Source organism: Salvelinus namaycush, chromosome 7 (genome assembly GCF_016432855.1).
Source record: "Salvelinus namaycush isolate Seneca chromosome 7, SaNama_1.0, whole genome shotgun sequence".
Classification (NCBI taxonomy): Eukaryota; Metazoa; Chordata; class Actinopteri; order Salmoniformes; family Salmonidae; genus Salvelinus; species Salvelinus namaycush.
Window position 1 is genome coordinate 54086038 of NC_052313.1, and position 15414 is coordinate 54101451.

The 15414-nt window shown below is 43.0% G+C and overlaps 1 protein-coding gene across 1 annotated transcript; it reads left to right on the plus strand.

Moving 5' to 3' along the window:
- Positions 1-5992: 5992 nt before the first annotated feature.
- On the plus strand, positions 5993-15374 carry LOC120051452 (serine protease 23-like). Its single transcript, XM_038998315.1, has 2 exons — positions 5993-6271; positions 13298-15374. The coding sequence occupies exons 1-2, from the start codon at positions 6234-6236 to the stop codon at positions 14451-14453; spliced, it is 1194 nt and encodes a 397-aa protein (XP_038854243.1). The 5' UTR covers positions 5993-6233; the 3' UTR covers positions 14454-15374.
- The last annotated feature ends 40 nt before the right edge of the window (positions 15375-15414 follow it).

A 15414-nucleotide genomic window follows, 5' to 3' on the forward strand; every position in this document is an offset into this window, starting at 1 on the left:
GATACTGTTATAAACACCACTAGATATGGGTAACTACAGTATGATACTGTTATAAACACCACTAGATATGGGTAACTACAGTATGATACTGTTATAAACACTACTAGATATGGGTAACTACAGTATGATACTGTATAAACACCACTAGATATGGGTAACTACAGTATGATACTGTATAAACCACTAGATATGGGTAACGACAGTATGATACTGTATAAACACCACTAGATATGGTTAACTACAGTATGATACTGTTATAAACACTAGATATGGGTAACTACAGTATGATACTGTATAAACACCACTAGATATGGGTAACTACAGTATGATACTGTTATAAACACCACTAGATATGGTTAACTACAGTATGATACTGTTATAAACACCACTAGATATGGGTAACTACAGTATGATACTGTTATAAACACTAGATATGGGTAACTACAGTATGATACTGTTATAAACACTAGATATGGGTAACTACAGTATGATACTGTATAAACACCACTAGATATGGGTAACGATAGTATGATACTGTTATAAACACCACTAGATATGGGTAACTACAGTATGATACTGTATAAACACCACTAGATATGGGTAACTACAGTATGATACTGTATAAACACCACTAGATATGGGTAACTACAGTATGATACTGTTATAAACACTAGATATGGGTAACGACAGTATGATACTGTTATAAACACTAGATATGGGTAACTACAGTATGATACTGTTATAAACACTAGATATGGGTAACTACAGTATGATACTGTATAAACACCACTAGATATGGGTAACTACAGTATGATACTGTATAAACACCACTAGATATGGGTAACGACAGTATGATACTGTATAAACACCACTAGATATGGGTAACTACAGTATGATACTGTATAAACACCACTAGATATGGGTAACTACAGTATGATACTGTATAAACACCACTAGATATGGGTAACGACAGTATGATACTGTATAAACACCACTAGATATGGGTAACTACAGTATGATACTGTATAAACACCACTAGATATGGGTAACGACAGTATGATACTGTTATAAACACCACTAGATATGGGTAACTACAGTATGATACTGTATAAACACCACTAGATATGGGTAACGACAGTATGATACTGTATAAACACCACTAGATATGGGTAACTACAGTATGATACTGTATAAACACCACTAGATATGGGTAACTACAGTATGATACTGTTATAAACACTAGATATGGGTAACGACAGTATGATACTGTATAAACACCACTAGATATGGGTAACGACAGTATGATACTGTATAAACACCACTAGATATGGGTAACGACAGTATGATACTGTTATAAACACTAGATATGGGTAACTACAGTATGATACTGTATAAACACCACTAGATATGGGTAACGACAGTATGATACTGTTATAAACACCACTAGATATGGGTAACGACAGTATGATACTGTTATAAACACTACTAGATATGGGTAACTACAGTATGATACTGTATAAACACCACTAGATATGGGTAACTACAGTATGATACTGTATAAACCACTAGATATGGGTAACGACAGTATGATACTGTATAAACACCACTAGATATGGGTAACGATAGTATGATACTGTTATAAACACTAGATATGGGTAACTACAGTATGATACTGTTATAAACACCACTAGATATGGGTAACTACAGTATGATACTGTATAAACACCACTAGATATGGGTAACTACAGTATGATACTGTTATAAACACTAGATATGGGTAACTACAGTATGATACTGTTATAAACACTAGATATGGGTAACGATAGTATGATACTGTTATAAACACCACTAGATATGGGTAACTACAGTATGATACTGTATAAACACCACTAGATATGGGTAACTACAGTATGATACTGTTATAAACACCACTAGATATGGGTAACGACAGTATGATACTGTATAAACACCACTAGATATGGGTAACTACAGTATGATACTGTATAAACACCACTAGATATGGGTAACGATAGTATGATACTGTTATAAACACTAGATATGGGTAACTACAGTATGATACTGTTATAAACACCACTAGATATGGGTAACTACAGTATGATACTGTTATAAACACTAGATATGGGTAACTACTGTATGATACTGTATAAACACCACTAGATATGGGTAACTACAGTATGATACTGTATAAACACCACTAGATATGGGTAACTACAGTATGATACTGTATAAACACCACTAGATACGGGTAACGACAGTATGATACTGTATAAACACCACTAGATATGGGTAACTACAGTATGATACTGTATAAACACCACTAGATATGGGTAACTACAGTATGATACTGTATAAACCACTAGATATGGGTAACTACAGTATGATACTGTATAAACACCACTAGATATGGGTAACTACAGTATGATACTGTTATAAACACTAGATATGGGTAACTACAGTATGATACTGTTATAAACACTAGATATGGGTAACTACAGTATGATACTGTTATAAACACTAGATATGGGTAACTACAGTATGATACTGTATAAACACCACTAGATATGGGTAACTACAGTATGATACTGTATAAACACCACTAGATATGGGTAACTACAGTATGATACTGTTATAAACACTAGATATGGGTAACGACAGTATGATACTGTTATAAACACCACTAGATATGGGTAACTACAGTATGATACTGTATAAACACCACTAGATATGGGTAACGACAGTATGATACTGTTATAAACACTAGATATGGGTAACGATAGTATGATACTGTATAAACACCACTAGATATGGGTAACTACAGTATGATACTGTATAAACACCACTAGATATGGGTAACTACAGTATGATACTGTATAAACACCACTAGATATGGGTAACTACAGTATGATACTGTTATAAACACTAGATATGGGTAACGACAGTATGATACTGTTATAATCACCACTAGATATGGGTAACTACAGTATGATACTGTATAAACACCACTAGATATGGGTAACTACAGTATGATACTGTATAAACACCACTAGATATGGGTAACTACAGTATGATACTGTTATAAACACTAGATATGGGTAACTACAGTATGATACTGTATAAACACCACTAGATATGGGTAACGACAGTATGATACTGTTATAAACACTAGATATGGGTAACTACAGTATGATACTGTATAAACACCACTAGATATGGGTAACTACAGTATGATACTGTATAAACACCACTAGATATGGGTAACGACAGTATGATACTGTATAAACACTAGATATGGTTAACGATAGTATGATACTGTATAAACACCACTAGATATGGGTAACTACAGTATGATACTGTTATAAACACTAGATATGGTTAACGACAGTATGATACTGTTATAAACACCACTAGATATGGGTAACTACAGTATGATACTGTATAAACACCACTAGATATGGGTAACGACAGTATGATACTGTTATAAACACTAGATATGGGTAACGACAGTATGATACTGTATAAACACCACTAGATATGGGTAACTACAGTATGATACTGTATAAACACCACTAGATATGGGTAACTACAGTATGATACTGTATAAACACCACTAGATATGGGTAACTACAGTATGATACTGTATAAACACCACTAGATATGGGTAACGACAGTATGATACTGTTATAAACACTAGATATGGGTAACGACAGTATGATACTGTATAAACACCACTAGATATGGGTAACGACAGTATGATACTGTATAAACACCACTAGATATGGGTAACTACAGTATGATACTGTATAAACCACTAGATATGGGTAACTACAGTATGATACTGTATAAACACCACTAGATATGGGTAACTACAGTATGATACTGTATAAACACCACTAGATATGGGTAACGACAGTATGATACTGTTATAAACACTAGATATGGGTAACTACAGTATGATACTGTTATAAACACTAGATATGGGTAACGACAGTATGATACTGTTATAAACACTAGATATGGGTAACTACAGTATGATACTGTATAAACACCACTAGATATGGGTAACTACAGTATGATACTGTATAAACACCACTAGATATGGGTAACGACAGTATGATACTGTTATAAACACTAGATATGGGTAACGACAGTATGATACTGTTATAAACACTAGATATGGGTAACTACAGTATGATACTGTTATAAACACCACTAGATATGGGTAACTACAGTATGATACTGTATAAACCACTAGATATGGGTAACTACAGTATGATACTGTATAAACACCACTAGATATGGGTAACTACAGTATGATACTGTATAAACACCACTAGATATGGGTAACTACAGTATGATACTGTTATAAACACTAGATATGGGTAACTACAGTATGATACTGTTATAAACACCACTAGATATGGGTAACTACAGTATGATACTGTATAAACACCACTAGATATGGGTAACTACAGTATGATACTGTTATAAACACCACTAGATATGGGTAACTACAGTATGATACTGTATAAACACCACTAGATATGGGTAACTACAGTATGATACTGTTATAAACACCACTAGATATGGGTAACGACAGTATGATACTGTTATAAACACCACTAGATATGGGTAACGATACCATGATTCTGTAATAAACAACACTTTACACCTCTGTAAACTGTGTGTTCAGTTTTATGACCTTGTTGTCATTGTAAATGTAGTTTTAGTTCTGGATTCAGGCCAGAAGGGCAACATGTGGGTAGTACAGTTGGAGAAACCCTGCTGTGTGTTGACTGTCACGGAGACTAACACCTGAAACCAAGAAAGTGTGCCTGCCGAACTTGGGCAAACATACGCACACTGTTGCTGGTCGTAAAACAACAGTTGTGTGTTTGTGTGTTGTGTGTGTATAATATGTATCTGAAGGACTCTGCAGATTCTGCTTTGTGTGTGTGGGTGTGTGTGTGTGTGTGTGCGCAGAGAGGAATGTGCGTGTCCTGCCAAATCTGTGAGTTAGGAGTGTGTGTGTGTGTGTGTGCGTGCGTGCGTGCGTGCTTCGGTCCGTGTGTGGGTGTCCTGCCAGAGTGTGTGTGCGTGTTGTGACAGAGCAGTAACTAGGAGTAGGTGGGTGACAATAGAAGCTTGGGATTGCAGTATGCAGTCTTCAGCGCTACCATGGAGACAGAGACAGTTCTAGAACACAGAGAAGTCTTTCATCTAATGCCTCTGCTATGTACTCCTCCCTCCCTTCTCCTGCTATGTACTCCTCCCTCCCTTCTCCTGCTATGTATTCCTCCCTCCCTTCTCCTGCTATGTATTCCTCCCTCCCTTCTCCTGCTACGTACTCCTCCCTCCCTTCTCCTGCTATGTACTCCTCCCTCCCTTCTCCTGCTATGTACTCCTCCCTCCCTTCTCCTGCTATGTACTCCTCCCTCCCTTCTCCTGCTATGTACTCCTCCCTCCCATCTCCTGCTATGTACTCCTCCCTCCCATCTCCTGCTATGTACCCCTCCCTCCCTTCTCCTGCTATGTACTCCTCCCTCCCTTCTCCTGCTATGTACTCCTCCCTCCCTTCTCCTGCTATGTACTCCACCCTCCCTTCTCCTGCTCCTCTTATTCTTCACTCTTCCTCACCTTTGCTCTCTCTATTCTTCTCTCATTCTCTTTCTCCATTCCTCCAGTCCACACCCTAATTGTTTTAACACTGCAGGGCACGAACTCCAGCTTCACATTCAGTATCACAAAATCATAATCGGAAAACACTAACAGGTACAAAGAATTATGATGATTGATGATGATGATGATGATGACATGGGTCATACTGTAACTGAATGTTCACTGGTGAAGGTTCATAAATAAACCAACAACAAATAGTTTCCTCATCTCTGATATCGTTTGTCAGCGTTTAAATCGTTGCCATGCAAATGACAAGCAAAATATCATCAATCACGTGACCGAGCCAGTTATAGCAGAGACAGTAGCTTTCGCTGGTGGTCATTAAACTCCGGTTAGAATCCACCGAGCGAGCGCCTGTTCCAATGGAGGAGCGTCGACCTCCTCTCTCCTGATGTAAGGATCTACTTTTTGAAAGGACTAGTTTTACTTCCACCCCTTCGCAGCACCCGCGTTATCGTACCGATACCCCTCTGATGTTCGCGCGGTAGCAGCAACAACCGCAGTTTCCCCAGACCCCCATCGCGTGCCACTTGTCAATGCAAACCAAGCGTAAGTGGGGAGAAGCGCTCAGTGGGTAAGGATGTTCACCTTTTATAGCCTATTATTTCATGTCTGCGTAATCTAGGTTATTATTCATCACCATCACTCCTATATAATTACCTATTCAGGCGTCCAATGTAGGCTAATGAGCACGGGGAGCATCTGAGCGAGACTCATTGAGAAGTTCTGGAATAATTAATGCCCAAGCGGATTTAAACTTATATCTATAGGCATATGTGAGCGATGTTGAAACATAATTGCATCAACATTTATAATGCAATAACGTTCGTGTTTTGGACACTTTGTTGATATCTGTTAAAATAACAAAGTGCAAAGATCATTGTCACTCTTTATCGTGTTATTTAACCGATTTAACCGATACATAAGATCCCCAAAGTATTGGCTGACGTCATGGAGATAAGAGATAATCAGAAGAGAAGAGATACTGTTTTAACCAGTACTTCCCGTTTGTTTGTTCATAAAACAGGTTCAGGACATTCTACTGTCCAGGACATGAAGGCCTACAGATAGATGCAAGTAGGCTACTGTTGGCTATAGTTTATACACATTTTCTTATTCAGAATGACTTCATTCATTGGAAGCTATTACATGTTTATTCATGAACCATCACTTTAGGGGTTGGTTGCCTGATCCTACCACCGTGCTTTACAAACCTAAGCATTTTTACCACAGACAAGCCACCCCCCCTGCTGCAGACTGTCCTACAGCCTGCTGTATTCCTATGGAGAAATCTAGTTGATAGAACCAGTATGATATACTACTATACAGTCCCTGCTTCCGGTCTGTACTGAAAGACTACTATAGGGTCCCTGCTTCCAGTCTGTACTGAAAGACTACTATACAGTCCCTGCTTCCGGTCTGTACTGAAAGACTACTATACAGTCCCTGCTTCCGGTCTGTACTGAAAGACTACTATACAGTCCCTGCTTCCGGTCTGTACTGAAAGACTACTATACAGTCCCTGCTTCCGGTCTGTACTGAAAGACTACTATACAGTCCCTGCTTCCGGTCTGTACTGAAAGACTACTATACAGTCCCTGCTTCCGGTCTGCACTGAAAGACTACTATACAGTCCCTGCTTCCAGTCTGTACTGAAAGACTACTATACAGTCCCTGCTTCCGGTCTGTACTGAAAGACTACTATACAGTCCCTGCTTCCGGTCTGTACTGAAAGACTACTATACAGTCCCTGCTTCCGGTCTGTACTGAAAGACTACTATACAGTCCCTGCTTCCGGTCTGTACTGAAAGACTACTATACAGTCCCTGCTTCCGGTCTGTACTGAAAGACTACTATACAGTCCCTGCTTCCAGTCTGCACTGAAAGACTACTATACAGTCCCTGCTTCCAGTCTGTACTGAAATACTACTATACAGTCCCTGCTTCCAGTCTGTACTGAAAGACTACTATACAGTCCCTGCTTCCAGTCTGTACTGAAAGACTACTATACAGTCCCTGCTTCCAGTCTGCACTGAAAGACTACTATACAGTCCCTGCTTCCAGTCTGCACTGAAAGACGACTATACAGTCCCTGCTTCCAGTCTGCACTGAAAGACTACTATACAGTCCCTGCTTCCAGTCTGCACTGAAAGACTACTATACAGTCCCTGCTTCCAGTCTGTACTGAAAGACTACTATACAGTCCCTGCTTCCAGTCTGTACTGAAAGACTACTATACAGTCCCAGCTTCCAGTCTGTACTGAAAGACTACTATACAGTCCCAGCTTCCAGTCTGTACTGAAAGACTACTATACAGTCCCTGCTTCCAGTCTGTACTGAAAGACTACTATACAGTCCCTGCTTCCAGTCTGTACTGAAAGACTACTATACAGTCCCTGCTTCCGGTCTGTACTGAAAGACTACTATACAGTCCCTGCTTCCGGTCTGTACTGAAAGACTACTATACAGTCCCTGCTTCCAGTCTGTACTGAAAGACTACTATACAGTCCCTGCTTCCAGTCTGTACTGAAAGACTACTATACAGTCCCTGCTTCCGGTCTGTACTGAAAGACTACTATACAGTCCCTGCTTCCGGTCTGTACTGAAAGACTACTATACAGTCCCTGCTTCCGGTCTGTACTGAAAGACTACTATACAGTCCCTGCTTCCGGTCTGTACTGAAAGACTACTATACAGTCCCTGCTTCCAGTCTGTACTGAAAGACTACTATACAGTCCCTGCTTCCGGTCTGTACTGAAAGACTACTATACAGTCCCTGCTTCCGGTCTGTACTGAAAGACTACTATACAGTCCCTGCTTCCGGTCTGTACTGAAAGACTACTATACAGTCCCTGCTTCCGGTCTGTACTGAAAGACTACTATACAGTCCCTGCTTCCAGTCTGTACTGAAAGACTACTATACAGTCCCTGCTTCCGGTCTGTACTGAAAGACTACTATACAGTCCCTGCTTCCAGTCTGTACTGAAAGACTACTATACAGTCCCTGCTTCCAGTCTGTACTGAAAGACTACTATACAGTCCCTGCTTCCGGTCTGTACTGAAAGACTACTATACAGTCCCTGCTTCCGGTCTGTACTGAAAGACTAGACTACTATACAGTCCCTGCTTCCAGTCTGTACTGGGGGCAACTGAGAGACAGAGTGCACATCCCAAATGGTACCCTATTCAATATGAAGTGCACTACTTTTGACCAGAACCCCATAGAGAACTGGTAAAAAATAGTGCACTATATAGGGAATAGGGTGCCATTTGGGACGTAATCAGAGTTTCCTCCTACTTGACACAGCGAACACAGCATCCTCACCCTCCCAGCCTCTGGAACTTTCCTCCAGCGTTGCTCTGCGCTGAAGAGAGCACCTGACCTCTAACCTTTAACCTCAGGGGAAGGACATTTTTAAGCCATATTAAAACAGTGGAAGTTGTGTAACTGCTTGGCCGAATTCCACCACAGCTCAAATTCCTAAGGCAGAAATCTTAGTCCCTTGTGCACACAACCCCCTCCCCCCCTCCCCAGTCTGGTGGCTAAAAATACGATGCAGGGCTCGCCGGGTCTGGGTTGGAGAATGTTTCCCAGCCGCTGTGACTGACGGTCCAGACATCCGGTCACATTCAGAAGGGCTCTGATCTTTCTGGTCACTGCAGCAGAACTACAGGTCTCTCTGGTCACTGCAGCAGAACTACAGATCTCTCTGGTCACTGCAGCAGAACTACAGATCTCTCTGGTCACTGCAGCAGAACTACTGGTCTCTCTGGTCACTGCAGCAGAACTACAGATCTCTCTGGTCACTGCAGCAGAACTACTGGTCTCTCTGGTCACTGCAGCAGAACTACAGTGTCTATAGACAGCATGACTAGTATAAGAAGTAGCAAACACTAAATCATATGTAACAGTGAGAGAAGGGTCTGTTTTATCAGCTGAAAGACCCTTGATGTATTACTGACTCACCACATCTCACCTGTCTAGGTATTACTGACTCACCACATCTCACCTGTCTAGGTATTACTGACTCACCACATCTCACCTGTCTAGGTATTACTGACTCACCACATCTCACCTGTCTAGGTATTACTGACTCACCACATCTCACCTGTCTAGGTATTACTGACTCACCACATCTCACCTGTCTAGGTATTACTGACTCACCACATCTCACCTGTCTAGGTATTACTGACTCACCACATCTCACCTGTCTAGGTATTACTGGCTCACCACATCTCACCTGTCTAGGTATTACTGACTCACCACATCTCACCTGTCTAGGTATTACTGACTCACCACATCTCACCTGTCTAGGTATTACTGACTCACCACATCTCACCTGTCTAGGTATTACTGACTCACCACATCTCACCTGTCTAGGTATTACTAGCTCACCACATCTCACCTGTCTAGGTATTACTGACTCACCACATCTCAGCTGTCTAGATATTACTGACTCACCACACCTCACCTGTCTAGGTATTACTGGCTCACCACATCTCACCTGTCTAGGTATTACTAGCTCACCACATCTCACCTGTCTAGGTATTACTGATTCACCACATCTCACCTGTCTAGGTATTACTAGCTCACCACATCTCACCTGTCTAGGTATTACTGACTCACCACATCTCAGCTGTCTAGGTATTACTGACTCACCACATCTCAGCTGTCTAGGTATTACTTGGCTCACCACATCTCACCTGTCTAGGTATTACTGACTCACCACATCTCAGCTGTCTAGATATTACTGGCTCACCACATCTCACCTGTCTAGGTATTACTGACTCACCACATCTCACCTGTCTAGGTATTACTGACTCACCACATCTCACCTGTCTAGGTATTACTGACTCACCACATCTCACCTGTCTAGGTATTACTGGCTCACCACATCTCACCTGTCTAGGTATTACTAGCTCACCACATCTCACCTGTCTAGGTATTACTGACTCACCACATCTCACCTGTCTAGGTATTACTGGCTCACCACATCTCACCTGTCTAGGTATTACTGACTCACCACATCTCAGCTGTCTCGGTATTACAGACTCACCACATCTCACCTGTCTAGGTATTACTGACTCACCACATCTCACCTGTCTAGGTATTACTGACTCACCACATCTCACCTGTCTAGGTATTACTGACTCACCACATCTCACCTGTCTAGGTATTACTAGTTCACCACATCTCACCTGTCTAGGTATTACTGACTCACCACATCTCACCTGTCTAGGTATTACTGACTCACCACATCTCACCTGTCTAGGTATTACTGACTCACCACATCTCACCTGTCTAGGTATTACTGACTCACCACATCTCACCTGTCTAGGTATTACTGACTCACCACATATCACCTGTCTAGGTATTACTGACTCACCACATCTCACCTGTCTAGGTATTACTGACTCACCACATCTCACCTGTCTAGGTATTACTGACTCACCACATCTCACCTGTCTAGGTATTACTGGCTCACCACATCTCACCTGTCTAGGTATTACTAGCTCACCACATCTCACCTGTCTAGGTATTACTAGCTCACCACATCTTACCTGTCTAGGTATTACTGGCTCACCACATCTCACCTGTCTAGGTATTACTAGCTCACCACATCTCACCTGTCTAGGTATTACTGACTCACCACATCTCACCTGTCTAGGTATTACTGACTCACCACATCTCACCTCTCTAGGTATTACTGACTCACCACATCTCACCTGTCTAGGTATTACTGGCTCACCACATCTCACCTGTCTAGGTATTACTAGCTCACCACATCTCACCTGTCTAGGTATTACTGACTCACCACATCTCACCTGTCTAGGTATTACTAGTTCACCACATCTCACCTGTCTAGGTATTACTGACTCACCACATCTCACCTGTCTAGGTATTACTAGCTCACCACATCTCACCTGTCTAGGTATTACAAGCTCACCACATCTCACCTGTCTAGGTATTACTGGCTCACCACATCTCACCTGTCTAGGTATTACAAGCTCACCACATCTCACCTGTCTAGGTATTACTGACTCACCACATCTCACCTGTCTAGGTATTACTAGTTCACCACATCTCACCTGTCTAGGTATTACTGACTCACCACATCTCACCTGTCTAGGTATTACTAGCTCACCACATCTCACCTGTCTAGGTATTACAAGCTCACCACATCTCACCTGTCTAGGTATTACTAGCTCACCACATCTCACCTGTCTAGGTATTACTAGTTCACCACATCTCACCTGTCTAGGTATTACTAGCTCACCACATCTCACCTGTCTAGGTATTACTAGTTCACCACATCTCACCTGTCTAGGTATTACTGACTCACCACATCTCACCTGTCTAGGTATTACAAGTTCACCACATCTCACCTGTCTAGGTATTACTAGCTCACCACATCTCACCTGTCTAGGTATTACTAGTTCACCACATCTCACCTGTCTAGGTATTACTAGTTCACCACATCTCACCTGTCTAGGTATTACTAGCTCACCACATCTCACCTGTCTAGGTATTACAAGCTCACCACATCTCACCTGTCTAGGTATTACTAGCTCACCACATCTCACCTGTCTAGGTATTACTAGTTCACCACATCTCACCTGTCTAGGTATTACAAGCTCACCACATCTCACCTGTCTAGGTATTACTGGCTCACCACATCTCACCTGTCTAGGTATTACAAGCTCACCACATCTCACCTGTCTAGGTATTACTGACTCACCACATCTCACCTGTCTAGGTATTACTAGTTCACCACATCTCACCTGTCTAGGTATTACTGACTCACCACATCTCACCTGTCTAGGTATTACTAGCTCACCACATCTCACCTGTCTAGGTATTACAAGCTCACCACATCTCACCTGTCTAGGTATTACTAGCTCACCACATCTCACCTGTCTAGGTATTACAAGCTCACCACATCTCACCTGTCTAGGTATTACTGACTCACCACATCTCACCTGTCTAGGTATTACTGACTCACCACATCTCACCTGTCTAGGTATTACTGACTCACCACATCTCACCTGTCTAGGTATTACTGACTCACCACATCTCACCTGTCTAGGTATTACTGACTCACCACATCTCACCTGTCTAGGTATTACAAGCTCACCACATCTCACCTGTCTAGGTATTACTGACTCACCACATCTCACCTGTCTAGGTATTACAAGCTCACCACATCTCACCTGTCTAGGTATTACAAGCTCACCACATCTCACCTGTCTAGGTATTACTAGCTCACCACATCTCACCTGTCTAGGTATTACAAGCTCACCACATCTCACCTGTAGTATTTAGTGACATCACACTCCACCCCTACCTACGTGTACAAATCACCTCAACTAACCTGTACCCCGCACACTGACTCGGTTGTTATGTTAATTTTTACTTTCGTTTATTTGGTAAATATTTTCTCAACTGTTCTTGAGCTGCATAGTTGGTTAAGGGCCTGTCAGTCAGCATTTCACAGTAAGGTCTACACACATTTGACAAATAAAGTTTGATTTGATCTCACCTGTCTAGGTATTTAGTGACATCACATCTCACCTGTCCTCTCCCTCTCTCCTCTTCTAGGTCTCCCTCCTCCATGGCCTCTTTTCCCTCCATCCCATCCCCCCTTCCCCTCCTCTTCCTCCTCCTCTCCATCCCTCCAGTGGCTCCTATCCAGCCCCAATGGCCCCTGCAGCGCGTCCCCGTGGTCTTACCCCAGGTGACAGAGGACCGACCCGCCCCCCACTTCCAGGCTGACGCCCGATTGGACGTCACCTCCCCATGTGACCCAGAATGCCACAAGAATGCTCTTCCCCCCAGCTACTGGGACCTGCGTAGCATCCTGTCATACGAGACGCTCCATAGCAACGGTCGCCTTACCGAAACCGCGGTGGGGATCTACGGGTACACCGCCCGCCCCCAGACCACGCCGGCACTGCCTTCCCGACGCAAACGTCAGATCTTTGGCCATGACGGGCGTTTCAGCATCGTAGGGCAAGACTTCCTGTTGAACTACCCATTTTCGGCAGCGGTCAAGCTGTCCACCGGGTGTTCCGGAACACTGGTGGGCGACCGGCACGTTCTGACCGCCGCCCACTGCGTCCACGACGGGAAGAACTACGTGAAAGGGGCGCAAAAGCTCCGGGTGGGTTTCCTGAAGCCAAAGCAGCGTGACTCTCCCAATCCTGCCTCTGCCACCAATGCATCCATCGCCCATCCGTCACCCCCGGATAAGATGAAGTTCCAGTGGATTCGTGCCAAGCGCACCCACGTGCCCAAAGGCTGGATCAAGGGCAACGGCAACGACATCGGAATGGACTACGACTACGCCTTATTAGAGCTCAAGAAGGCCCACAAAAGACGCCACATGAAGCTGGGCGTCTCCCCACCGGCGAAGCAACTGCCCGGGCGCAGGGTCCAGTTCTCCGGCTATGACAACGACCGGCCGGGCCAGCTGGTCTACCGGTTCTGCCGGGCTGGAGAGGAGACGCCGGACCTTCTCTACCAGCATTGTGATGCCCAGCCCGGGGCCAGCGGCTCGGGGATCTACGCTCGTATGTGGGACCGGAGGAGGCGGCGCTGGGAGAGGAAGGTGATCGGGGTGTTCTCAGGGCACCAGTGGGTGGATCGAGACGGGGCGTCCCAGGAGTTTAACGTGGCGGTGAGGGTGACGCCTCTGAAATACGCCCAGATCTGCTACTGGATCAAAGGAAACTATGTAGACTGCCGAGAAGGATGAGGAAGAGGTGGACATGTCATGCACATACTGTACACACACACACAGAGGATTGATGGAGGAGGAAGTGAAGGGGGTCTTCATTTCCCTTGCTGAGGAAGTGAAGTTGACATGTCATTCATACACATGCAGTACACACTTCATCATTAATACTGTTTCATTAGCAATACATCCATCGTTCTGCATGCAGAGACATCCTCCCAACACACAACTAGAACGACTCACAGTTACATCCAGGAAGTCCTACTGTACATACATACATCCTCACTAACCCTTTCCATCATACATTAAATAAAATGTTCAAATGTATTCGTGCCCTTCTTACTGCATGATCAACACTGTGCTTTGAAACACAACTGAAAGGTCTTATGACTGAACTTTAGAAGAAGGCTTTGGCCAGGGACTCCCTGGACCAACGTGTCATGATGGTGAAGAGAACATTTAATGCACTGAAAGGATGAAATAAAAGGAGGAACAAGAAGATGTGTAAGAGATTGGTGGAGAACCAGACGCAGTTTCACTGCTAATTCTATAGATTGTCAGAGCTCTGCTGGGACATCTCTTTAACTGTTATTACCAATGAATGTAACCCTGTCATCAACCAAAGGTGCTACCCTGCTCTTCAAACATGTCAACTCAAGGTATAGACTGTCACAGTACAAACTGTTGGTGTTTCAAATGGACCCGAGTAAAATACCCCTAGCTCCCTCTGCTGGGCCAAACACAACACTACAGGCCACTTTGATGCGTAGCAGCACTGTTGGCTCTGTCATACTGACCTTCACCTACTCATGATCTGCACTGTCAAACTTTATGGGTGAGATATTTTTCTGTTTTAAAAACAATTGTTCAGCAATATATATATATATATATATATATCAACTTTATAATGCTTTGGAATAAAATGCGGCTTTGCAAATGGGTCTTTGTGGTTTCATCTCTTATCGACACGATCTCATGGACA

What these genes read in the sequence shown, in the direction of transcription:
- LOC120051452 (XM_038998315.1), top strand. Translation starts at nt 6,234, where the DNA reads ATGCAAACCAAGCGTAAGTGGGGAGAAGCGCTCAGTGG. An exon ending in TGGGGAGAAGCGCTCAGTGG is followed by an intron (nt 6,272 to 13,297) that starts GTAAGGATGTTC and finishes CTCCTCTTCTAG; the next exon opens with GTCTCCCTCCTCCATGGCCT.